The 27,124-nt window shown below is 44.1% G+C and overlaps 1 protein-coding gene across 3 annotated transcripts in view; it reads left to right on the forward strand.

Annotated features, from left to right (window-relative positions):
* The window catches only part of LOC311131174 (3',5'-cyclic-AMP phosphodiesterase 4C-like), a 90,431-nt gene that overhangs the window by 42,089 nt on the left and 21,218 nt on the right, over positions 1–27,124 (forward strand). For all 3 annotated transcript variants that reach the window (XM_084164020.1, XM_084164021.1, XM_084164019.1), the window contains 5 exons: positions 13,142–13,333; positions 14,433–14,469; positions 15,490–15,619; positions 20,335–20,447; positions 25,653–25,746. In XM_084164020.1, coding sequence (XP_084020146.1) covers positions 13,142–13,333; positions 14,433–14,469; positions 15,490–15,619; positions 20,335–20,447; positions 25,653–25,746 — 566 coding nt within the window. The remainder of the gene's footprint in view (positions 1–13,141; positions 13,334–14,432; positions 14,470–15,489; positions 15,620–20,334; positions 20,448–25,652; positions 25,747–27,124) is intronic.

Below are 27,124 nucleotides of genomic sequence, written 5' to 3' on the forward strand. Positions count from 1 at the left end.
CTTGACTTCGGCGATGTCATTTACAAAATAGCTTCCAACACTCAACTCAGCAAATTGGATGTAGTCTATCACAGTGCCATCCGTTTTGTCACCAAAGCCCCATATACTACCCACCATTGTGACCTGTACACTCTCGTTGGCTGGCCCTCACTACATATTCGTCGCCAAACCCACTGGCTCCAGGTCATCTATAAATCACTTCTAGGCAAATCCCTGCCGTAGCTTAGCTCATTGGTCACCATAGCAACACCCACCTGTAGTATGCGCTCCAGCAGGTATATCTCACTGGTCATCCCCAAAGCCAACACCTCCTTTGGCCGCCATTCCTTCCAGTTCTCTGCTGCAAATGACTGGAACGAACTACAATAATCTCTGAAGCTGGATACATTTATCTCCCTCATTAACTTTAAGCATCAGTTGTCAGAGCAGCTTACCAATCACTGTACCTGTACACAGCCCATCTGTAATTAGCCCACCCAACTACCTCATCCCCATATTGTTATATACATTGTTATTTATTTTGCTCATTTGCACCCCAGTATCTCTATTTGCACATCATCTTCTGCAAATATATCACTCCAGTGTTAATACTAAATTGTAATTATTTTGCACTATGGCCTATTTATTGCCTTACCTCCATAACTTACTACATTTGCACACACTGTATATAGATTTTCTATTGTGTTATTGACTGTACGTTTTTGTTTATTCCATATGTAACTCTGTGTTGTTGTTGTTTTTATCGCACTGCTTTGCTTCATCTTGGCCAGGTCGCAGTTGTAAATGAGAACTTGTTCTCAACTGGCTTATCTGGTTAAATAAAGGTTAAATAAAATAAAAAATAAATAAAAAAACACAGAAGCCACCGCAGCCTAGCCTTCTCTGTCTACCCTTCCTCCCCAAACCATCATCATTGTCACAATCAATGTTCTCTCTAAACTGCGCGTGTGCTCGGACGCGCACCTCCTCCAGGACTGCCGCCCAGAAGAAATGCCATGCCGCGCAGAGACGCAAGAGATCGAACTTCACTGAGTTCGCCCCATTAGTTTGCAATATATAGATCAACGTTTTTTCAGTGATCGAATCAACATTATATCTGAACCTTTTTTCAATGCAACAAACCAAAACAAATGCAAGATTTAGTCTGTGATGTTGTTGTAGGCAGAGCCAGAGCGCAACGGAGTAGAATTCTATTGGCGGGGTAGCCCACCAGCGGTCTTTCAATCACCCGCGAGTGGAATGCGCTTTTCAGATCAGTTCATATCAGAGCGCAGAGCCGCGCGTGTGCACATTTGTTGATATTCTTTGCTTGTTAGGGAGTTATTAGCCCAGTTATAGATGATTATAGGTCAGCAATGGAGAGTTACTGCTTCTTACAAGAGCACAAAACGTGTAGGCTACATTTCAAGCTGTCTTTGAAAAGCCAGTCAGGTAAAAAGCTTTTGTCTTAATTAAAGCGTTGTATTTTGAGACAGGCTTGAATATGCAAATAAGCCAATAAGCAGAGCGGTAGTCTACATTGTCTAATCGCTGTATGGTAATAATAATTACTTTTATTTTGTAAAGTGGTTTCTTGCATCATACAACACAATACAATGTCATTTACAGAACTATTTGGCCCATGGTGTTACAGACAAAGTAAAAAATCATTAATGTCAAACCCTTCATAATGTAAAAACGTTTCTAAAAGTCTCATGCAATGTAGACCTGCATTGAACACTACATATAGGCTACTGTAGGCTATATCATAGAGATCAAAAGTTATTTCAGTGTGAACATTTTATGGGATTTGCGCCATTGGTCTTGTTGGTAGGCCTACATTATGCGTAAATAGCCACAATAGCCTATTGGCTACTGTCTAAAACTGTAAGGGGACAGCCTCAGTGTTCACTGTAAACGTGCGCCTGAAGTTGCACAAAATTCTCACAATGTTCAAGTTTCCGCTCACAAGACCTAAAATGTGTTCAGTGCCCCCAAAATTTTGATGGAACATTGGTCAGCAATATATCAAAAAAGTATATCTGTCTCATCTAACAAACATTCTCACAGAAAGGGGACAGACACTTTTATGTTTCCTTCGTAAGAGACACCAGGCACATGTGACAAGAGGACATCATGCCCGGTGTGCCTCAGTCTTCCTCTTCTTGGCTTAATGTGAAAAGGAAGTGGAGGGAACTGCCTCACAACAGGGCTCAATCACTTGTTAATTGAAGGTCACCTATTAAAGCCATATGAGTCTTGTTAGAAGAGAGCAGCACTCCTTCTCCCCTGAGCTTGTTTGTTCCACGGTGAGTCCTGCTCTGAGTCCTGCTCTGCCCGTTGAGCCTCCATGCTCCATGGCCCGCCTGCCTAATTGTGGTCGCTCGGGGGTCGATGTAAAGGGGGGTCGATGCAAAGGGCCAAATAAAGACCTGGCCCGCTGGGGCCCTAGTCAGACTCAGCTGGCAGGATGCAGAGAGTGTGTGTTTGTGGAGTGTGTGCGTGTGTGTGTGTGTGGGGGGGGGTGGGGGGGAGGTTGTGTGTTGACAGGGTTGGGGGGTTACTCATCAATATAACTTGTGGGAAGAGGGCTGCAGGTTTCTGACAGGGCTTGATTAGTTTATGACCTGAGCAGTCTAACCCATGTATCAGCCCTTAACCATTCAGCACATCCTTACACGGTGTGCCATTTAGATTAAGAGTTCCCATGTTACTGTTAATCAGTTCCCCACGTACCGTACCCAACATAATCAATAAGATGAGTCAGGCCTACTTACACTACATGACCAAAAGAATATGGACACCTGCTTGTCAAACATCTCATTCCAAAATCATGGGCATTAATATGGAGTTGGTCCCCACCTTGCTGCTTTAACAGCCTCCACTCTTCTGGGAAGGCTTTCCACTAGATGTTGGAACATTGCTGCTGGAACTTGCTTCCATTCAGCCACAAGAGCATTAGTGAGGCCGGGCACTGATGTTGGGCGATTAGGCCTGGCTCGCAGTCGGCGTTCCAATTAATCCAAAAGGTGTTCAATGGGGTTGAGGTCAGGGCTCTGTGCAGGCCACTCAAGTTCTTCCACACCGATCTCGACAAACCATTTCTGTATGGACCTCGCTTTGTGCACGGGGGCATTGTCGTGCTGAAACAGGAAAGGGCCTTCCCCAAACTGTTGCCACAAAGTTGGAAGCACAGAATTGTCTAGAATGTTATTGTATGCTGTAGTGTTAAGATTCGGGCCTAGCCCGAACCATGTAAAACAGCCCATGACCATTATTCCTCCTCCAGCAAACTTTACCGTTGGCACTATGCATTCGGGCAAGTAACGTTCTCCTGGCATCCGCCAAATCCAGATTAGTCCGTCGGACTGCCAGATGTTGAAGCGTGATTCATCACTCCAGAGAACACGTTTCCAGTGCTCCAGAGTGCAATGGCGGTGAGCTTTACACCACTCCAGCCGACGCTTGGCATTGCACATGTGATCTTCAGCTTGTGTGCTGCTATTGGGTAGTGAGTATGGCAACCAAGGACAGACGATTTTTACATGCTACACGCTTCAGCACTCGGCAGTCCCGTTCTGTGAGCTTGTGTGGCCTACCACTTCGTGGCTGAGCCGTTGTTGCTCCTAGACGTTTCCATTTCACATTAACAGCACTTACATTTGACCGGGGCAGCTCTAGCAGGGCAGACATTTTACAAACTGACTTGTTGGGAAGGTGGCATCCTATGACGGTGTCATGTTGAAAGTCACTGAACTCTTCAGTAAGGCCATTCTACTGCCAATGTTTGTCTATGGAGATTGCATGGCTGTGGGCTCGATTTTATACACCTGTCAGCAACGGGTGTGGCTGAAATAGCCGAATCAACTAATTTGAAGGGGTGTCCACATACTTCTGTATATATTGTGTATGTAGTCACCAAAGTCCTATCGCTATAGCTGAAACCCGTTCAGATTGACCAAGACCATAAGCACTCGGTTCAGGTCCATTTCAACACAGAACATTGAAATATCCTATTTCCAATTGGAAAAGGTATTGAATTGAACAAACCTCAAAGTTTGCGTCTGACTACATCGTCAACTTGTACTACCCCCGAAGTGTGTGTGCTGTATCTTAGTGGGTCTCTAAATGTGCCTATGAAGCAGCTGGCCTGCTCTCTGGCTTGCGTCTGTGGCTTTAAATGACGACTCGTCCAGATGTGATTGACGTCAGTCTCACGACATAGAAGCCACCTTCAAACGGGAGTCCTTACAGACAGGACACACACACACTCTCCCTTTGATGTGGGAGCAGAGATCAGAGCCTCCCTGCCTTGGCTCTCTACCCCTCCGTCGTTCCCTTCACCCCACCCCTCCCTCCCTTCCTCCTTTAACCAAATGTTCACTGCTCCTGTTTTTTTTCCCTCATATGCCACCATGCAGCCAATGGCCTTTTTTTTTTCATGATTATTATTATTTTTTACAAGGGAGTGTTTTTTCCACACAACATATTATAGACATTCCTCCCATAGACTTCAAAGACAGGGAAACCACTGGAAATACCCCTTATTCAGGAAACAGCTATTTGCATTTTCTCTCAAGGCCAGCGCTTTCACTTCCACTGATGACGTCACAGTCTGTCAATCATTGTGTCATTCACACTGAGAGTGCTTGACAGAGAAATACTTGTCTTTTGCCTCATGAGCTTTTATTTAACTTCCATTTTCCTCCAAGAATGGCTGAATATCTGTCGCCGATCCAGTTTGTTCTTGATTTCATGCACCTTCGAAGGCCCAAAAAATTGTCAAAGACTCCAGTCACCCAAGTCATAGACTGTTCTCTCTGCTACTGCATGGCAAGCAGTACCGGAGCGCCAAGTCTAGGACCAAAAGGCTCCTTAACAGCTTCTACCCCCAAACCATAAGACTGCTGAACAATTAATCAAATGGCCACCCGGACTATTTACATTGACACCCCCCCCTCCTCCATTTGTTTTTACACTGCTGCTACTCGCTGATTATTATCTATGCATAGTCACTTTACCCCTACCTACATGTACAAATGACCTCGACTAACCTGTATCCCTGCACATTGACTCGGTACCAGTACCCCCTGTATATAGCCTCGTTATTGTTATTTTATTGTGTTACCTTTTATTATTTTTTACCTTAGTTTATTTAGTAAATATTTGATTAACTCTTTATTGAACTGCATTGTTGGTTAAGGGCTTGGAAGTAAGCATTTCACCGTAAGGTCTACTACACCTGTTGTATTCGGCGCATGTGACATAACATTTGATTTGATTTGGTTGGACTGTGAGGTAGCAACAGTGTGATTTTTCCCTATTCCATTGGGAAAGAGCATGTTGATCCCATTCTAAGAGGACAACAATGAAACGTGGGAGAGAAAGAAGAGGCTCATACCACAGAGGTCAAGCCAGTCTCTTCTGACTGAGAGATTTGAGAGGACTAGCACTAGCTAATTGCTAACAGATACCTAGAGCACAGGCAGAGTCCTACCGGCTAAAGTTCCGTACTGTAATACCCACCTGGAGAGAGAGGGGAAAGGGCTCATGCTGGGATACCACATTTTTCATTTCATGACACTTCATTCATTTTATGCCTTCTTGCCTCCACGCCTAGTTCGTGGAATTGAGCAGAGCTGATGGTATCATTGTACAGTAAGGGGAAAAAATGTATTTGATCCCCTGCTGATTTTGTACGTTTGCCCACTGACAAAGAAATGATCAGTCTATAATTTTAATGGTAGGTTTATTTGAACAGTGAGAGACAGAATAACAACAACATAATCCAGAAAAATGCATGTCAAAAATATTATAAATTGATTTGCATTTTAATGAGGGAAATAAGTATTTGACCCCTCTGCAAAACATGACTTAGTACTTGGTGGCAAAACCCTTGTTGGCAATCACAGAGGTCAGACGTTTCTTGTAGTTGGCCACCAGGTTTGCACAAATCTCAGGAGGGATTTTGTCCCACTCCTCTTTGCAGATATTCTCCAAGTCATTAAGGTTTCGAGGCTGACGTTTGGCAACTCGAACCTTCAGCTCCCTCCACAGATTTTCTATGGGATTAAGGTCTGGAGACTGGCTAGGCCACTCCAGGACCTTAATATGCTTCTTCTTGAGCTACTCCTTTGTTGCCTTGGCCGTGCTGGAATACCCATTTTCAATGCCCTGGCTGAGGGAAGGAGGTTCTCACCCAAGATTTGACGGTACATGGCCCTGTCCATCGTCCCTTTGATGTGGTGAAGTTGTCCTGTCCCCTTAGCAGAAAAACACCCCCAAAGCATAATGTTTCCACCTCCATGTTTGACGGTGGGGATGGTGTTCTTGGGGTCATAGGCAGCATTCCTCCTCCTCCAAACACAGCGAGTTGAGTTGATGCCAAAGAGCTCGATTTTGGTCTCATCTGACCACAACACTTTCACCCAGTTCTCCAATTGTTTTCATGGTGACTATGGTCCCAGCTTCCTTGAGATCATTGACAAGATCATCCCGTGTAGTTCTGCAACTCCACGAGGTGAGATCTTGCATGGAGCCCCAGGCCGAGGGAGATTGACAGTTCTTTTGTGTTTCTTCCATTTGCGAATAATCGCACCAACTGTTGTCACCTTCTCACCAAGCTGCTTGGCGATGGTCTTGTAGCCCATTCCAGCCTTGTGTAGGTCTACAATCTTGTCCCTGACATCCTTGGAGAGCTCTTTGGTCTTGGCCATGGTGGAGAGTTTGGAATCTGATTGATTGATTGCTTCTGTGGACAGGTGTCTTTTATACAGGTAACAAGCTGAGATTAGGAGCACTCCCTTTAAGAGTGTGCTCCTAATCTCACCTCGTTACCTGTATAAAAGACACCTGGTAGCCAGAATCCTTTCTGATTGAGAGGGGGTCAAAGACTCATTTCCCTCATTAAAATGCAAATCAATTTATAACTTTTTTGACATGCGTTTTTCTGTTTTTTTTTGTTGTTATTCTGTCTCTCACTGTTCAAATAAACCTACCATTAAAATTATAGACTGATCATTTCTTTGTCAGTGGGCAAACGTACAAAATCAGCAGGGGATCAAATACTTTTTTCCCTCACTGTAAGTAGTTATGAGTTGCAGGTTGGCAATATCCCAGTGGGTAATGTTTGTGTCACAGCAAATGAAAGCAGATGGTACTACAGATGGGTGGTGGATTGGGTGAGTTACTGCCATAGAAGAGCACTTTAAAACCAAGGGAAAAGCACTTCAGGTAAATGCAAGTCTTTTAAAGAGCCTGGACTTCTATTTTCACATAAGTTTCTTTCCACTGTCAACATGGGTCCTATTTGATGGGGGTTATTTCCTCTCCAAAAGTTGAGGCCACGAGAGGCAGGGGTGAAAAGTGAGGCCACGAGGGAAAGGGGTGAAAGTGAGGCCATGAGAGGCAGGTTCCACTCTAGATGTGAGAGGATTTAACTGTGTAGCCATTGGGTTGTAGCACACTGTTGACAGGCCTGAGCATGGCCCACCACAGTAGCTTATCTACCTCTCCCAGTCGTCTGTCACAAGCCCCTCTGACGTCATGGCCCCGGCCAGGGTTGATGGGTATACGGTGGTATTCTGGAGCCGTTTTGGTGCTCATCTGATACATGGCTTCCTGTGTATTACTGTAGGACCACTGCTGGATAGGATAGGATCCTCCAGTTCCCCCTGGAGTAAGTGAAGCCAAAGCGTGTGTGTGTTTGTGGGAGGTGGGGTGGGTGATACTGTATAGGTATGGGTGGTGTGTGTGTGTATTTATTTGTATCTGTTATACCTGTTACTTCTACACTGTGACTCTTCATGTATACATCCTGTATATTTTTTAAGAGGTTTTAATAGCTGAAGTTTTTGACTTCAGATTCTTGTTGGCTGGTACAGAGGCTTGTTCCGGTAAGAGTTCAGCCACAGTGCGGAACAGTAGTCAGTTGGGCAGTGAACAAAAGCAAAGAAAGCCATCTTTTGGCTTTGCTTTGGAGATCTTTCCAAAGGTTTCTCAGTTCCTTTAGTTCTTTAAATGTCTGTTTGTTTATGATTCATGTGATAAAATATGGGTTCTATTATCTTATTAGCTCAAGTGGTACATTCAACAACCAACTTACTAGGCCAAACATGCCCTTTTTTAAACAGCTACATTTCAAAGGCTCACATATTGGTCATATTAGTTTAAACTGCTTATCTGGATTATAATGTTTATAAAATGATTATTTCGTTTCACATTTTATTCTTAATCCAGTTGGTCAAGCCAGTTAAAGTCCCAAAGTATTGTTGCTCTGGTACCAGGGATGTTTGTTTGTGTGTGTGCGTGCGTGCATGTATATGGAGGGTGGAACATGTATATGTTCAGAACTTCAGAACTGCATGTGGCGAGCTCTGTGTACATTACCAGTAAAGTTGGGTCTCTCTTACCCTGTTGACAGCGAGTCAAATTGTGGTGTTTGGAGAGTCGCTCAAAGAGAAAAATAATCAACAGACTGGGCTCTGTTGACTCCTTGTCTGTTCTCGTGCAAGGACTTCTCCTCAAGGGATATATTTAGAAAGCATATGCTCATGGCTGTGTCTTATATTGTTGTACTCAGAACGTTTTCCCCTTTTGGTCAACTTGTATGAATTGATACACAGTGAATGTATTATGTTTTGGGGTTACATTTTGTTCGGCTGTTGAGATAAATAACTTGTATAACATGTTTATCAGTATCCAGAAATGACTTATAGATTATACACCAGAAGCTAGACCAGATAAGAAAATAATAGTAAATAGTCTATCTAAAACACCTTCGGCTAGACCCGGTACAAAAGTACACAGGGCAAAGAGGTTTATATAGCCTAATTTACAAAGGACAGCAAATGTTAACCATGGAGTTTGTGTTCAAAAGTTGAGTGTTTGACATAGGTTTAATAGGAAGTGTTGCAATAGTTTACTCTAGACTGGCACATGGGACCTCAAATAAAAGGCATGTTTGCTCTAATGCTCTGTCGTCATATGTAAACTGTGTTTAGACATGATTTTTTCTTGTTTTTGGTGGTGCACCACATTGTTTTGCTGCCGGTGTCAGGTCGCGTACAATGGGGTGAGGGGTGCAACACTAACATCACCCTTTCCCAAACCAGGTGCCCCCTTTCCCCCCACTACAAAGCTTATGCAACACCAGGAACACATACACCAAAAAAAGGTCCACTCCTCTGTTTTCCAACATTCTCTGCCTCCACTCCCTTCTTTCCTGGTGTGTAAGGGCCGCGGGAACTTCCCGGAGACAAACACACACACACACACACTTTGATTGTCATAGTTCGGCGAGGCCCCCAGAGCTGGTTCTCACGCCATGCGGAAAGAAAACAGAAGGGGGATTTGACTTTTGACTCCAGGCGCTGTGTCATCCTCTGGAAGCCCACTCTATTGCCGATAACATCTGGCTCGGAACAGAAGTAAAAGTCCCTTCAGATCTCTGCGGTTCCCATGGGCACCACAGCGCTGCCCAGCTGGTGTCAATCACAGGATTGGGGCGGCAGGTAGCTTAGTGGTTAAGAGCGTTGTGCCAGTAACCGAAAGGTCGCAGGTTCTAATCCCTGAGCCGAATTGGTGAAAAATCTGTCGACGTGTCCTTGAGCAAGGCACTTAACCCTAATTGCTCCTGTAAGTCGCTCTGGATAAGAGCGTCTACTAAATGACTAAAATGTAAAATGAGATAGGCCACGCTCTGGCTGGGGCAAGAACTAACAGGGCCGCCCAACCCACATATTCAGTGGCTGAGGATTGATCCATACTGACTGAGAAGTTTCATCTGCACAGGGGTTCTGACTGCTTTTTATTAGCTAAGAGCGGTATTTGGGGAATGACCTTAATGTCCATTCTTCCTTTGTCTGAATGACACAGACCTGAAGGCTTCTTTAAATGTCCTCTGTATCCTGAGGGAGGCTTATCCTTTTATCTAGGAACTAATGGATTTGCTATTTTTCCCACAATTGAGGAGGAAATGAAACATGGAGGATTGCCTTTGCCACAGTGGAATACAGGGAGGCTTGTCTCCCACGAGTTCTGACGGTAATCCAGACACAAAGAGAAGGGAGAGGAGACAGTGACTGACGTCAGAGCCTGAGAACAATGACAATACCGTCACCAGTTTTGACCTGCCTGCGACCTTTGTGGTACAGACACAGAGCATCTCATAGAACATCTTAGAACACCACCATAATAAGAGATGATTGATTAAAAAGGTTTATTCAGCAGAATGGCACAATTGGTTTAATGCTTGTGTGTCAAGTAACTACATGATCCTCCATGATGAATTATAAGAGGGTAGCGTCTGTGTAACATCTGAAATTGAGGCACAGATTCATCTTACCTGTTCTCTGGCTGACATTTTAAGATGCATGTACTTTAAACAGTGGTCACATTGCTCTGTGCTCTTGTATAGAGACACTGGTGTGCTGGGTAACATGCACTGACTGGCACAGTGATGAGTTATATTTTTGTCTCCAGTAGATGGTGCTAGCTGACACTCAGAAGCCCATTCTGTTTCCAGTAGAAGGAACTAAAAGTATGAATAGCACTGTTTATGGACACTTGTCCTCCCACTCAGTCTGATAATCCCAGGTATTTGCTGGTGGCATTTCTTGAACTTTGCCCAGGTTTATTTTCAGGTGGTTTTCTTGGGAAAATATGCGTCTTCATCCACCGCACTGTATTGTTTATGAAAGTGGAAGTGAGTGGGAGTGTTGTTGTCTGATGCCAGAGAAGAGAAGCCTCATGCAGCTGGGAAGGAGTTATCCACAGTCCATTAGTGTACTCTGATATCCACAAGCCTCAGGCTCTGATAGTTTACTCAAACATTAACATTTCATGTGAATGACGTGGATTTCAGTTTTAATGGGCGAGTTTTGTTTCACGTGTGAGCGGTTTCTGGGGCTATTTCAGTTCTTTTGGATAGAGCTATTTATAGCTGCTGACGCCATTGGCCCCGTGATCGATGCCATCCAATGGTCAGAGCCGGCCCAAATCGCTCCGAGGGGACGGACGCATCATTGAAAATGAGATGAAGGAAGGGGTGAGAAAAAGGGCAAGAGAGAGGAGGAGAGGTGGGGTAATAAGGCAAGCCCCTCCCCCCGGGGCCCTCCCCACCAATCAGGTGGAGCTTGTTAAAACGCTGCATTGAGCCGTCCAAATGCAAACATATCTTTCACTCGCCCTCGCTCTCTCTCGCTCTCTCTTGCTCTCTCCCTCTCAGGTCCTCACATGAATCGGGGGGCTTCATTGAGAATTGATTACATAACATTCATGCTTCATTTATCAGCTACTGCTATTGCTGGACTACCAAAGCCAGCTAAAAATAGACACTGCACAGCTGATTTCAGTACAGTACAGTAGGCTATGCAGGTGTCAAAAGCCAACATGGCATAGAAGAAGAAGGTGAATGAACCTTGGTTAAACAATTCATTCAATAATTGTTTCTGATTAATGATGTCAATCACTGCCCAAGTATGGTGCAGGTTTGTTTTTAAATGTTAATTTAAGCAAAATACTGAGCACCATTGTCCTGTATTTAGGATGCATACGACACAACACAATACACCCCATACAGTCCCATATCTGTAAATGCAAAGGCATGCAGGTTAGAATGTTGTTGTGAGAGGAGTCTGGGAGTGAAATGCACTCGCACATCCAGAGGTTGTTGTTGCAGGTGCCTCGGAGACATACAGCAATAGTTTAACTCAAAAGAAACTCGCACACGACACAGTGCTGGCAAATAATCACTTGTTTGTCAAAAGCATGACAAAAATGTGCAACACTTTCTATTCATTATGTGTTGAACTTGAAGTTAAGTGAAAGGGTATGTACTGTATGGGGTGAGGGTTTCAGCCTAATGTAATTATATGATACGCCAACCAGGGGGGCTATGTATAGCCCTCTCACATGTACCCCCATCAATGATAGAGGGTTAATCTTAGAACCACTCTGTCCAACTCCACCTCAGCCTGACCTTGCAGCTGCTGCCTGAATACTGTAGCACTGCTCTGGAACAACTCCGCTTCTGGAGTTAGATTGGACAAAGGAGAGTCACACAGATCAGACACATATTCCTACCAAAGAGACTAAAGGAGGAGGATATTGTAGTATTATAACTTCGTAAGCATTCACCTGCCGACTGCAGTATGTGTATAGTCACTGCTGTATTGGATATACTTCACCTGTGGTTGATTGGTAACACTTCCGGCTCTTGACACATACTGTAGCGTAGATTACTTCCTTCTATAGACTGGGGTTGAATCCCCGCATCCAGCCTTCCCGTTTCATCTCCCACACACCTTTCTCCCCCTCTGATCTCCTATCTGAATGTCTAAATACATTCTCAAAATATGAAAAGGAGAGTGGAATTCCACTCTCCCATCAAACAGACTTCAATGTCTTTCCTAGCTGTTCATACTCGTATGTTTCTGTGTTACGCACAGAAACTAGACACCGCACCACGACACTAGCAGGAATCCTTGCAGCTTTTTTTGGCAGCCTCCTGGGCCTGACGTACCCCTGGAAACAGGTTCCCCCCCCCCCCCCAGTCAGCCCTATTATGAGATTGGATGGCTATGGACTGATTACCCTGATATTTTGGCGTCAGGGTCTGGCTGCAGAGGTGGACAGGTGCCAGTAGCACAATTTGTTTTAGTGCTGCCCAGGGCCCTGACAGAGGGGGAGCACTTTTGCACTGCTGACGTATGTGGTGAAGTCAGTGCTGACACTAGTGTGATTGCGTTAAAATAAACGGTGTGGGTGTGTCGGGAATGGCTGCTACTCTAGGCCTGCTATCACTAGGTCAGCTCTTTTTTATTCTGAATATACTGTGTATTAGCTATGAGACAGGCAGAGAATGTTCAGTGGTGTTTTCTGATGACGATAACTACAGGGATGATTTCGGATTGAAGATTCACACATTTTGTCAGACTTCCATACCTCTGTCATCATACTGTACAGAATAAAGGAATGGACAGTGACATCTTGTCTTCCTGCTCTGCTGCTCCAGACACCTTTTCACATGAATCTTCCCTTCTCTCTCTCTTCTCTCCCCAATATGTTTCCTGTGATGACAATGCCAGTATGTCTCTGCTGAAAATACTGAAAGACATGACATGAATCCTAACCCCTGTCTCTTCCCTTCTCTCCCCCTAAGTTTTGATGTGGAGAATGGGCTGCCGGTGGGACACAGCCCTGTGGACCCCCAGGCCAGCCCCAGCTCCGGCCTGGTCCTGCAGGCCAACTACCCCCACAGCCAGCGCCGCGAGTCCTTCCTCTACCGCACCGACTCCGACTTCGACCTCTCACCAAAAGCCATGTCCCGCAACTCCTCCACGGCCAGTGAGCAGTAAGTACCATTGGACCAATGTGATGCATGACCCTCCTAACCTCTTCTCCAGGCCCTTTTCTTTTTCCACTATCTCTCTCTCTATCTCTCTCTCTCTCACTCTCTCTCTCTCTCTGTCTCTCCCTCTCTGTTTTACTCTTTCTGTCCTTCTGTCTCTCTTTTTGCCGTTGTTGCTCTTCCCCCACCCTTGATGTTTTACTAACCAATACATGTCTACTCTCTCCATATTTATACTGTCATAGCTAACCCTTCAACTATGATTCCTGCAGAGGTCCCTAAAAACATAACCTTCCTGTCTCGTATTGTTGATGTTTGTTTCTGGAGGTCGGAGGCCGTGTCACGGTCAGTTTACCCATGTTAAGTCTAGCTTAGTCACTGGACTCTCGCTCTATGTCTTTAATGGGAAGAGGGCTTGAAGCACTGGGAAGTCGGTTGGCTGCCGTGGTGAGAGATGCGTGTGACACATTTTTTCTATTTTACTTCCCCTTTAAGGACCCACTGCGTTTGCAGGTTTCAGACACTTCCTGTCCTCACAAACCCCTTAACCCCTCCACACACCCCCACTCACCTCCTGCCCCAACACATAACCTTTAACCACCCTGCCCATACACACACACACACACACACACACACGTACACAACCCTCACCCCCCTTTCCTCCCAAACCATCCCAAAAAGAAAAACCCCACAGGACTTGCATCTGAGTTGGGTCTGTTACTGTTTGTGTGCTGCATGGAGAGCCTGAGGCCTATTATCTTAACAGAAAGGCTCGACCACAAGACGACACATTATGTGCATGATGATGCCCCCAGAGCACAGTTTCAAAGGATTTTGTTTGTTTTTCCCACAGTTCTCACAGTCAGTTGTGTGCATGTCACTTGTTTCTTCTCCATGTGTCCAATGTGTTAACTGATGCAGGATATATGGATGTTCAGGCTGCATTTAGGACGCCCATTGCTTTACACTCAGGGCGTACCATAGAACCACAGTATATATTATATCAATATTGCCCTTGTAAGATGGTGATATTCAGTTCTTCACCTATTTGTTGAAGATGTAGTATCTAACCCAGTGTTTTTGTTTTCTTCTGTCATTTCAGACATGGAGAAGACATGATTGTGACACCATTTGCACAGGTCAGTGCTATGTTCATGCGTTCGTTCTTTAAATACATAGTAATACGCTGTATTATTGTGTACAGTACAGTGAGCCAGCCTTCTGTACTTCTTGCGTGATAAATCATATGATGCACAGTGCTGTCTTGGTGGGGTTTTAAGAGGTAGGGCACCATTCATTACACACAAACACACACACATTAAATACTTTATTTGAATCCACAAAGCACATTGCAGTCGGGAAGGATTCAAACATTTCAAAGGTCTGAACACATGTGCCTACTTTAACGTAGCTGTGACTCTTCCAACCCAGACTACCGGCTTTTGCTGCAATAGCCCGTCTGCACGGAGTGTGTGTCATTGTGTCACGACTCGACTAGGGCTACAAAACAAGTGAGGAATCCAATACTGACGTGCGTCAAAGCAGAGCTGGACAGATGTGAAATCTTCAAGGGTTTTGAAAGGAGAGAGCTTTTATGGGCAGACTGCCCCCACGATTTTTCACCAGGGTGACATTTTGAACTCGGAGCAGTCTTGAGTTGCAACATGAAGGCACACGAAGTACCTGAGACAGGTGTTTAGTGACGTTTTGTACCCCTGTGCATTTCAGTGTCTCACTAGAGCTCACAAGTGTTATAGGTGGATAATACCTGAGTGGCAGCAGGTAGCCTAGCGGTAAAGAGCGTTGTGCCAGTAACCGAAAGGTCGCTGGTTTGAATCCCTGAGCTGACTAGTTGAAAAATCTGTCGATGTGCCCTTGAGGAAGGCACTTAACCCTAATTTCTCCTGTAAGTCGCTTTGGATAAGAGCGTCTGCTAAATGACTAAAATGAACAATTATGTACGACCTGCACGTGCTATAGATAGAGAAATTAGCCTGGTCCCAGTTCTTTTTGTGCAGGATAGCCAACTGGTCATTGTCACGATAGGAGTAGGCTATACAACCCAAACAGATCTGGCACCAGGCTACAGAGCCATAGGCAGAGTTTGGTCAACTACCCTCTATGTTGGCACCAAAGTCCCTTCCACCCTCTCTCTTAAGGTGCTCGCCAGTCTCCGAACAGTCAGAAGCAACTTTACCGTCATAACTCATCTGCAGGATCGGCCCAACAGGTGGCCGTCAGGCAGCAACCCTCCCTCAATGCCTACTCATACCAAGCCAAGCATACCAGGTCAGTAGGTTACGCATCTGATCATACCTCTTACATGACTTCACAACAATTGGTTTTCTTGTTCCCTGGTGTCTGCTGCACTCTGTGAAAATAATAAGTTCACAAGAACTGAAAATTCAGTTTGATTTGTTTGATGCTACTGCCACAATTGCAAGTATTGTTTATCTGTCAGCTTTACATTGATAACGGCAGTGCAGTGAGAATGCAAAGATGTAAAGAGATATACAGAAAAATATCTGTTTCTATGTCCATCCTTTTTTTTGGGGGGGGGGGGGGGGGGGGGGGGGGGTGCTATAGACAAATGTAGACACTGGTCCTAGTTTCTATGGCAATCCAAAATGGCATAGCTCGACACAAGTACTCAGGAGGACATTTGTAGTATTTGAAGCTGCCATGGTTTGAGAATTAGTTTTCACTGATAACAAACCAGAGAAAAGATGCATTAAATGTCTAGACAATTAATTGTATAGTCTCTGGTTTGAAATGGAGCCGTACAGTCTAATGCCTGATAACTTGAGGCCGGGTTTGCTGTATAGCACTTTGTGACATCTGCTGATGTAAAAAGGGCTTTATAAATACATTTGATTGAATTTGATTGATAACTGAATACAGGAGTCAGGACCATAGCCTGTGGGACTATGGTAAAATAAAAAGAAAGTGATCACCCATGCATAGCCGCAGGAAGTAGGGGCGCTGAGGTTCCTGCAGCACCCACTTTAAAATCATAATAATATAAAATAAAATTAAAATATGTATATTTTTTTATACATTTTTTTCACAAAAGTATTGCACTGGGCCTTTACAAGTCCTGTATTAGCAGACCAATAAAGACGTCTGTTGCGGGAACATTTCTTTCCAGCTTTGGCAAAAAAGGTAGTTGTATAATTAAGAACAGTATCTTGCAGGATTCAACATTTGGAATTGTAAGAGTTGTTGCTCTGTCCCTTTCTCTGCGATAATCATTCTAATGGAATCCAAAAAGAAAACATCCTGTCCTCAAACATTTATTTCAAAAGGTGCAAAGTTATGGGAAAAGACCCAAAACATCCACATCAAATTAAATATTTGTCTTGTTCAAAAACATGGAAAACAACAACTTTCTGTGCAGTATTAATTTACCATCCTTACAAACCACTTAATGTAAATGGCATTACTGTATTGTACATAGGCTGGTCAACTAGGTTTGTACCTGTAGACTTTCCACCACCATGAAAAATACTATGCACAATACAGTAATTGAGTACATTGAGACATCAAGTGGTTTGTGATGATGTGGTTTTGGGTTCGATTCCCACAGGGGACCAATGTGAAAATGTATGCACTCACTACTGTAAGTTGCTCTGGATAAGAGTGTCTACTAAAATGTAAAAGGAATGAATAGACCATTTCAGTTTCCATATAGAAATAAGTTGCATTTGCAAAGTACTGTATTTCAAGAAACTGGAAAACATACAGTGCATTCGGAAAGTATTCAGACCCCTTGACTTTTTCCACATTTTGTTACGTTACAGCCTTATTCAAATATACACACAATATCACATAATGCGGAAACAGGTCTGTAGAAATTTTTGCAAATTTATAAAAAATAAAAACAGAAATACCTTATTTACATAAGTATTCAGACCCTTTGCTGTGAGACTCGAAATTGAGCTCAGATGCATCCTGTTTCCATTGATCATCCTTGAGATGTTTCTACAACTTGATTGGAGTCCACCTGTGGTAAATTCAATTGATTGGACATGATTTAGAAAGGCACACACAGTTGACAGTGCATGTCAGAGCAAAAACCAAGCCACGAGGTCTAAGAAATTGTCCGTAGAGCTCTGAGACAGGATTTTGTCGAGGCACAGATCTGAGGAAGGGTACCAAAACATTTCTGCAGCATTGAAGTTCCCCAAGAACACAGTGGCCTCTATCATTCTTAAATGGAAGAAGTTTGGAACCACCAAGACTCTTCCTAGAGCTGGCCGCCCGGCCAAACTGAGCAATCGGGGGAGAAGGGCCTTGGTCACGGAGGTGACCAAGAACCCGATGATCACTCTGACAGAGCTCCAGAGTTCCTCTGTGGAGATGGGAGAACCTTCCAGAAGGACAACCATCTCTGCAGCACACCAATCAGGCTTTTATGGTAGAGTGGCCAGACGGAAGCCACTCCTCAGTAAAAGGCACATGACAGCCTGTTGAAGTTTGCCAAAAGGCACCTAAAGGACTCTCAGACCATGAGAAACAAGATTCTCTGGTCTGATGAAACCAAGATGGAACTCTTTGGCCTGAATGCCAAGCGTCACATCTGGAGGAAACCTGGCACCATCCCTACGGTGAAGCATGATGGTGGCAGCATCATGCTGTGGGGATGTTTTTCAGCGGCAGGGACTTGGGAGACTAGTCAGGATTGAGGCAAAGATTAATGGATTACAGAGAGGATCTGCAGAGAAGAATGGGAGAAACTCCCCAAATACAGGTGTGCCAAGCTTGTAGCGTCATACCCAAGAAGACTTAAGGCTGTAATCGCTGCTAAAGGTGCTTCAACAAAGTACTGAGTAAAGGGTCTGAATACTTATGTAAATGTAATATTTCAGTTTTAAATTTTTTATACATTTGCTAACATTTCTAAAAACCTGTTTTTGCTTTGTCATTATGGTGTATTGTGTGTAGATTGATGGGGGGGGAAAACAATTTAATCCATTTTAGAGTAAGGCTGTAACGTAACAAAATGTGGAAAAAGTCAAGGGGTCTGAATACTTTCCGAATGCACTGTATGTCAAGCAAGTATTTTATATTCCCCAAACATTCAGATTAACTGTTTTGTACAGATAATTATCAGACTCAAGTTACAAATGCTAGTAAACACTGAAATACAAATACATTTAGTTTTTAAAAAATCACAAAAGTAGTGCACTGGGCCTTTACTAGTCCTGTATTAGCGGACAATGCAAAAGTATTCACCCCCCTTGGTGTTTTTCCTATTTTGTTGCATTACAACCTGTAATTTAAATTGATTTTTATTTGGATTTCATGTAATGGACATACATAAAATAGTCCAATTTTGTGAAGTGAAATGAAAAAAATAACTTGTTTAAAAAAATTCAAAAGAATAAATAACGGAAAAGTGGTGCGTGCATATGTATTCACCCCCTTTGATATGAAGCCCCTAAATAAGATCTGGTGCAACCAATTACCTTCAGAAGTCACATAATTAGTTAAATAAAGTCCACCTGTGTGCAATCTAAGTGTCACATGATCTCAGTATATATACACCTGTTCTGAAAGGCCCCAGAGTCTGCAACACCACTAAGCAAGGGGCACCACCAAGCAAGCGGCACCATGAAGACCATGGAGCTCTCCAAACAGGTCAGGGACAATGTTGTGGAGAAGTACAGATCAGGGTTGGGTTATAAATAAATATCAGAAACTTTGAACATCCCACGGAGCACCATTAAATCCATTATTAAACAATGGAAGGAATATGGCACCACAACAAACCTGCCAAGAGAGGGCCGCCCACCAAAACTCACGGACCAGGCGAGGAGGGCATTAATCAGAGAGGCAACAAAGAGACCAAAGATAACCCTGAAGGAGCTGCAAAGCTCCACAGTGGAGATTGGAGTATCTTTCCATAGGACCACTTTAAGCCGTACACTCCACAGAGCTGGGCTTTATGGAAGAGTGGCCAGAAAAAAGCCATTGCTTCAAGAAAAAAATAAGCAAACACATTTGGTGTTCGCCAAAAGGCATGTCGGAGACTCCCCAAACATATGGAAGAAGGTACTCTGGTCAGATGAGACTAAAATTGAGCTTTTTGGCCATCAAGGAAAATGTCTGGCGCAAACCCAACACCTCTCATCACCACGAGAACACCATTCCCACAGTGAAGCATGGTGGTGGCAGCATCATGCTGTGGGGATGGTTTTCATTGGCAGGAACTGGGAAACTGGTCAGAATTCAAGGAATGATGGATGGCGCTAAATACAGGGAAATTCCTGAGGGAAACCTGTTTCAGTCTTCCAGAGATTTGAGGCTGGGATGGAGGTTCACCTTCCAGCAGGACAATGACCCTAAGCATACTGCTAATGCAACACTTGAGTGGTTTAAGGGGAAACATTTAAATGTCTTGGAATGGCCTAGTCAAAGCCCAGACCTCAATCCAATTGAGAATCTGTGGTATGACTTAAAGATTGCTGTACACCAGTTGAAGGGGCTGGAGCAGTTTTGCCTTGAAGAATGGGCAAAAATCCCAGTGGCTAGATGTGCCAAGCTTATAGTGACATACCCCAAGAGACTTGCAGCTGTAATTGCTGCAAAAGGTGGCTCTACAAAGTATTGACTTTGGAGGGGGTAAATAGTTATGCACGCTCATGTTTTCTGTTTATTTGTCTTATTTCTTGTTTGTTTCACACAACAACAAAAAAAATTGCATCTTCAAAGTGGTAGGCATGTTGTGTAAATCAAATGATACAAACCCCCCCCAAAAAATCCATTTTAATTCCAGGTTGTAAGGCAACAAAATAGGAAAAATGCCAAGGAGGGTGAATACTTTCGCAAGCCACTGTAGATGTCCCAGTGGCTAGATGTGCCATTTGTTTTCTTCTGCATCTTGGACATTAACTTAAGGATCTGGGGCTCAGTCTAGAACTTCTAGACTAGGGCCTGGATGGGATGGTCTCTGGTGGTCTCTCTCAGGGCTTTAACAGTAGACTGACCTTTGACCCCCTCAGAGGAGCCCTACCAGAAGCTGGCCATGGAGACACTGGAGGAGCTGGACTGGTGTCTGGACCAGCTGGAGACCCTGCAGACCCGTCACTCAGTCAGCGAGATGGCTTCCAACAAGGTGAGCTGTGTTGCATTTGAACTGAGCCTCATCTTCAGTAAAAACCTGGGAATTATTGCTTAAAGCAGTGGCATTCAAACTTCTTCAGCAGGGACCGCATTATTTCCCCAATAATTTCTCGCGACCCCACCCCAAATCTGATGACACAACAATAAAATCGGTAAATTTGGTTTTTTACATCAACAAATAACCTTCAATTCATTGCATTTTCATCTCTTATCAAAATGAAAAGAAAGCAATAAATACATTTACTCAATAAAAGTAATTTTCAAGATCAAGGAAATGTCTAATAGATAATAATATTAGATTTAATTTGTATAGCGCTTTTCTGTTCTGGGTGGAAGATCTTCCACGGTCATCCACAGAGGGAGGTGGAAGTCCAACGGGTCACATCCTGTGTCCGATCCACACTCCATGTGCATCTTCCTCACCTGCGCCGTCCATGTCTCTTGCAACTGAGGCCCAGATGAAGGGTTGAGCTGGGGGAAAATGATGGTCAGATCCATGGGGGAAACAAGTCAGAAGCCAGGATACCTCTTGCCATCCCCAGTTGTAGACTCCTAGGTAAACTCCTCTGAAAAACATGTAGCACCCACCTGGGTGAAGCCATGCATCCACAAAGCTTAGAGCGCATGAAGCTCAATACAGTCAACAGGGATAGTCCACCTTGAAATAAACCATTGTGCAAAGACTTTAGTGATCCTCTGCCATATTCAACAGTCTCCAAGCCTCTACCATCTTGTTGTTTCAAATAAAAACAGTTAGATGGCTAGGGCGGCAGGTAGCTTAGTGGGTAAGAGCGTTGTGCCAGTAACCGAAAGGTCGCTGGTTCTAATCCCCGAGCTGACTAGGTGAAAAATCTGTCGATGTGCCCTTAAGCAAGGCACTTAACCCTAAATGCTCCTGTAAGTCGCTCTGGATAAGAGCGTCTGCTAAATGACTAAAATGTAAATGTAAATGTAGCTAGCTAAATAGCTAGCTTCTCAGTTCAGTTGGTAAAATAACTGACTTACACTGCTGTGGAACAAAAATATAAACGCAATATGCAACAATTTGGGAATACAGATATGCATCTGTTGGTCACAGATACCTTAAAAAAAGGTAGGGGCGTGGATCAGAAAACCAGTCAGTATCTGGTGTGACCACCATTTGCCTCATGCACTGCGACACATCTCAGGCTGTTGATTGTGGCCTGTGGAATGTTGTCCCACTCCTCTTCAATGACTGTGCGAAGTTGCTGGATATTGGCGGGAACTGGAACACGCCATCGTACAAGTCGATCAAGAGTATCCCAAACAAATGGGTGACATGTCTGGTGAGTATGCAGGCCATGGAAGAACTGGGAAATGTCCATCTTCCAGGAATTGTGTACAGATCCTTGCGACAAGGGGCCGTGCGTTATCATGCTGAAACATGAGGTGATGGCAGTGGATGAATGGCACGACAATGGGCCTCAGGATCTCGTCACAGTATCTCAGTGCATTAAAATTGCCATTGATAAACTGCAATTGTATTCGTTATCCATAGCTTATGCTTGCCCATACCATAACCCCACCGCCACCATGGGTCACTCTGTTCACAACGTTGACATCAGCAATCCGCTCGCTCACACAACGCCATACACGTGGTCTGCGGTTGTGAGTCCTTTTGGACGTACTGCCGAATTCTCTAAAACAACGTTGGAGGCAGCTTATGGAAGAGAAATTAACATGACATTCACTGGCAGTCAGCATGCCAATTGCACGCTCCCTCGAAACTTGAGACATCTGTGGCATTGTGTTGTGTGACCAAACTGCACATTTTAGAGTGGCCTTTTATTGTCCCCAGCACAAGGTGCACCTGTGTAATGATCATGCTGTTTAATCAGCTTCTTGATATGCCACATCTGTCAGGTGGATGGACTATCTTGGCAAATGAGAAATGCTCACTAACAGGGATGTAAACAAATTTGTGCACAACATTTGAGAGAAATAAGGCTTTTGTGTGTATGGAACATTTCTGGGATCTTTTATTTCAGCTCATGAAACATGGGACCAACACTTTACATGTTGCATTTATATTCTGGTTCAGTGTAGATACAATCAAAACTTAATTAGCTAACAAAATAAAAAGTTGATTTAAAAATATGTCCAAAAACACCTAAAACTATTGAAATATGTACAATATTTACAGAGCTTTCTGCCTAGGCGACCTCACGGCGCCATGGCAACCACGGATTCACAGATATGACCACTTATTATTTGGACCCTCCACCAAGTAGTTTGGTTCTTGTTGCATTGCAGTATTTACATTTTTACAGATGTAGGCAGTTGACTTCTGCTGCTGCATTCTCCCTCTACTTAATATTTGGGTATACAGTGATCATTGAGCTGATGCACACGCCCTCCTCACATTCAGACACAAACACACTCCAACATATGAAAGGAGCCCATCCTTCCCATTGAAAGAGTTAACCAGTCGCATCGATTCACATCCCTTCTTTCCACTCCACTCCTCCCTGAAGCATTATGTATCCCCCTCTCTCTCTCTCAGCCCCCACCTCTCTCACTCCCCTCCCCTTTACACCCACAACCAATAAGACCCCTTGCATCCCTCCAGCCTCTGTAGCTGATTGGCTAGGGGGTATCCCGCATGTAGGCAGTTGAAGGGGAGATACACACAGGGAGGGGGAGACTTTCCTCTCTTGTACTCCCTCCCTCCCTCTAGCTCGCACTCCTTCCCCACGGTCTCTGTGTTTACATTGAGAGTGTGATGGTGGAGGAAGGAGCAGCAGTCAGCCATGCGCTCTGGTGCCCTGCACCTAGCTGGACTGTCTGTCCCCTTGCCATCCACTGCCCGTCCCCCATGTCCCCTCTGTGCCCTCTGTCCTCCTTACTCAGCTCAGGGCTACGGGAACACCTCGTCTTCGGCTAACGACTGTTTGATCTCTTCCCCCTCTTTCAATCTCGGATGTACGGACTGTCAGTTTGTGACAAAACTCATTGGATAGACCTGTAGAATCTGCTACTGGATTTTATTCACCAGAGTTGGTTTGTACTGCTCGCTCGTCTTTGTTTTTGATTCAACATGTGTCCACTGGGTTGCCCGAAGTTACTTTGTTTTCTATGTCTTGGACACTCATACAGGTGAGTGCGCGGGAATGTGTGTGTGCTCAAGGGTGTCAGAATGTAATTTTCTGTTATTGCAGTGCAAACTTCTTAAAGGGTTGTCTGCATGACGATAAGTGTGCTTTGGTGTACTGTAGGTGTACTGTAGGACACAGTATGTTTTAGGATGTATCTGTGTTTTTGGATGTTATGTCAGTGAGATGGTACACTACATAGCCAAAAGTATGTGGCCACCTGCTCGTCGAACATCTCATTCCAAAATAATGGGCATTTTCAGAATTCAACGGCGGGCCTCACATAACGTTTTTCCAGGCCGATTTGTTAGCCAAAAGCAAATTTGCGGGCCAGAAAAAGGGCAGCAAACTTTACAGTTGGCACTATACATTGGGACAGGTAGCGTTCTCCTAGCATCCGTCAAACCCAGATTCGACCGTCGGACTGCCAGATGGTGAAGCGTGATTCATCACTCCAGAGAACAAGTTTCCACTGCTCAAGAGTCCAATGGCGGCAAGCTTTACACCACTCCAGCCGATGCTTGGCATTGCGCATGGTGATTTTAGGCTTGTGTGCGGCTGCTCGGCCATGGAAACTCATTTCATGAAGCTCCCGATGAATCGTTCTGGTGCTGACGTTGCTTCCAGAGGCGGTTTGGAACTCGGTAGTGAGTGTTGCAACCGAGGACAGACGATTTTTACACGCTACGCGCTTCAGCACTCGGCGGTCCCGTTCTGTGAGCTTGTGTGGCCTACCACTTAGCGGCTGAGCTGTTGTTTCTCCTAGATGTTTAACTTCACAATAACAACACTTACAGTTGACCGGGGCAGCTCTAGCAGGGCAGAAATTTGACGAACTGACTTGTTGGAAAGGTGGCATCTTATGATGGTGCCACGTTGAAAGTCACTGAGCTCTTCAGTACGGGCCATTCTACTGCCAATGTTTGTCTGTTGAGATTGCATGGCTGTGTGCTCGATTTTATACACCTGTCAGCAACGGATGTGGCTGAAATAGCCGAATCCACTCATTTGAAGGGGTGTCCACATACTTTTGGCCATGTAGTGTATAAAACTGCCTATTATTGTGTGTCTAGACAAGTTATCACATATTGTGTGTGTGTGTGTGTGTGTGTGTGTACACCTCTGTGTGTACACACATTCCTGTTTCCCTTTGAGTACACTACACGTTCCATACTGAATGTCTCAGCGTGTGTGCACATGCACCGTCTCCTTTAAGACCGTATACGGTGGTTTGTATGGCTGGCGTGGTGCGCTCCCCCGTCTTGTACCCACGTGTGTGATTACATAATGGGCTGAAGACATCGTGCCCTCCCCTCCCAATGCCCCGCGCTCACTCTCAATGAACCACTCACTGAGCACGGCTGCCTCTGTGTACCATGATTCGCCATGGGAACCACACTGCTCTGTTTTTAAAAGAATGTCCCCCCTTCTTTCTGTCTGGGGTGTGTGCTACACTGTCTGCTAGTGATATTGCTATATTTCCCTGGTTTGTCATTTATCCCCATTCATGGAACGACTGTGCAATGGGGAATGTATGTCCCTGCAGATGGAAAATACCCACAGAGCTAATTCAGCTAAATATGGTGCAATATTTGTTGTGCATGTGTTTAGTATGAAATAAATAACAACAACAACAAAATGTGTGATGCACTGAATAGACTTGGGGTTTGTATGAGGTTGTGTCATGGTAGAAGTTTGATTGTTTTGTTTTAAATACATGTTTTTTAAATTCATTTTCTGGTCTTACCAGACATGTTATTAAGTATGACGTGATCAAATAAATCACTACTGTCATATGATTTACTTGTTAGTTACTCCCGACGCTTAAATGTGTGATGTGAAAAATCACACCAAACATAATGTCATTTTTTTTTGCCATTTTGAACTCTCATTTTGTTTGATTAATTTATAATTTTCCAAATTGTTTATACACAAAGAGATAAGTCAGTCATCCACATTAAAGTGTGAGAAGAACTCTAATGCTGGTACACATGTTCTACTGAGGCATTTTCTACTTTCCACACTGTACGGTATATCCATGTGTGAACTGTCACTGATGCCTGGTGTCTGATCTTGTCCCCCAGTTCAAAAGGATGCTGAACAGAGAGCTCACCCAATTGTCAGAAACCAGCCGGTCAGGAAACCAAGTCTCAGAGTTTATCGCCAACACTTTCCTAGGTGAGTGACAACAGCGCTCCAAGTATGGCTCCTGGCACTACAATGGCCACGCAAGGTATTTATTTTGACCCTACTGCCAAGTAGGAATTGATGTAAAGCATTCATCCTGCTCAAATGCTGGTACATAATACAATATTTATTTGCTTTATAAGGCGTTATACAGCCTTGGTCATAATGCTCTATAAATGTAGTCAAAGATGTTCGTGAGTAGTTATCAGTGCCTATGTTGTGCATCATTATTATTATAAATGCACTTAGAATGCATTATTAAGAGGGTATTCATAGGAGATTGTCACAGACAGGCCGTATCTATGAAAGGAATCGCAGGACCACGTTGTCTGATGCAAAAATGGAGGCATAATTATTACAAATACATGGCCTTCAGGCTGAAAATAACAAACACATGGTACAGGTGGCAAGAGGAAGGCCTCCTCACAGACTCATGTTCTCCCAGGTCTTGAACCAGGAGACTTGAAGCCCCACCCCATAGCACTCCACTATATACCATTCCCACTGGTCACAGGTGCAGCTCGTCACCTGTGATCAGGGATAGAGGGAGGAGAGAGACGGAACAGAGAGAGAACAAATGATAGCACAACATAATGACATTACATCTCCCATTCATACAAATACTTAAGAATAACATATCAGGGTGAAATGATGAAAGTATGCATATAACTGTATGTTGATTAAATATGGTTTATGATACTGATCAGTGAAATAAAGGATAAACATAAACATTCATACATCCACTCTCATACTCAGTGCCCCCTTCAAGATAGAGATAGCAGGCACCCTGTGAAGGCCTCCCTTCACAGAAATATTACCAAATTATTACAGCATTTTATGTATATAATGTGTTGGAGTACTGAACATGCCAACATATTCAGAGGATGAACATAGGTTGCACAACCTGCAGTATTTGGTTGCATAGGAGCAGGGGCGCAACTTTGGTTTTAGAAGGACATAACCTGGCGTGGGGTCTGGGGGTCCTCCCTCAGATTTTTTGGGGGCATCTAAAGCTCATTTCCTGCATTTCTACACAATCTAATACTGTATGACCCTTTTGGGGTCATTTTGGGGTCACTTATTGTAAATAAGAATATAATACGTCTACATGAATGTGGATTCCACCATGATTATGGATAATCCTGAGTTAATTGTGAATAATGATGAGTGAGAAAGTTATAGATGCACAAATATCATACCCCCACAAAAATGCTAACCTCCCCTGTTATGGTAATAGTGAGAGGTTAGCATGTCTTGGGGGTATGATCTTTGACCCTCTGTAACTTTCTCATTCATCATTATTCACGATTCATTCAGGATGATCCGTAATCATGGTAGAATCCAGATTAATGTAGAAGTGTTTAGAAAC

The sequence above is a fragment of the Coregonus lavaretus genome (genome assembly GCF_964263955.1).
Source record: "Coregonus lavaretus genome assembly, chromosome: 6".
In the NCBI taxonomy this organism is placed as follows: domain Eukaryota; kingdom Metazoa; phylum Chordata; class Actinopteri; order Salmoniformes; family Salmonidae; genus Coregonus; species Coregonus lavaretus.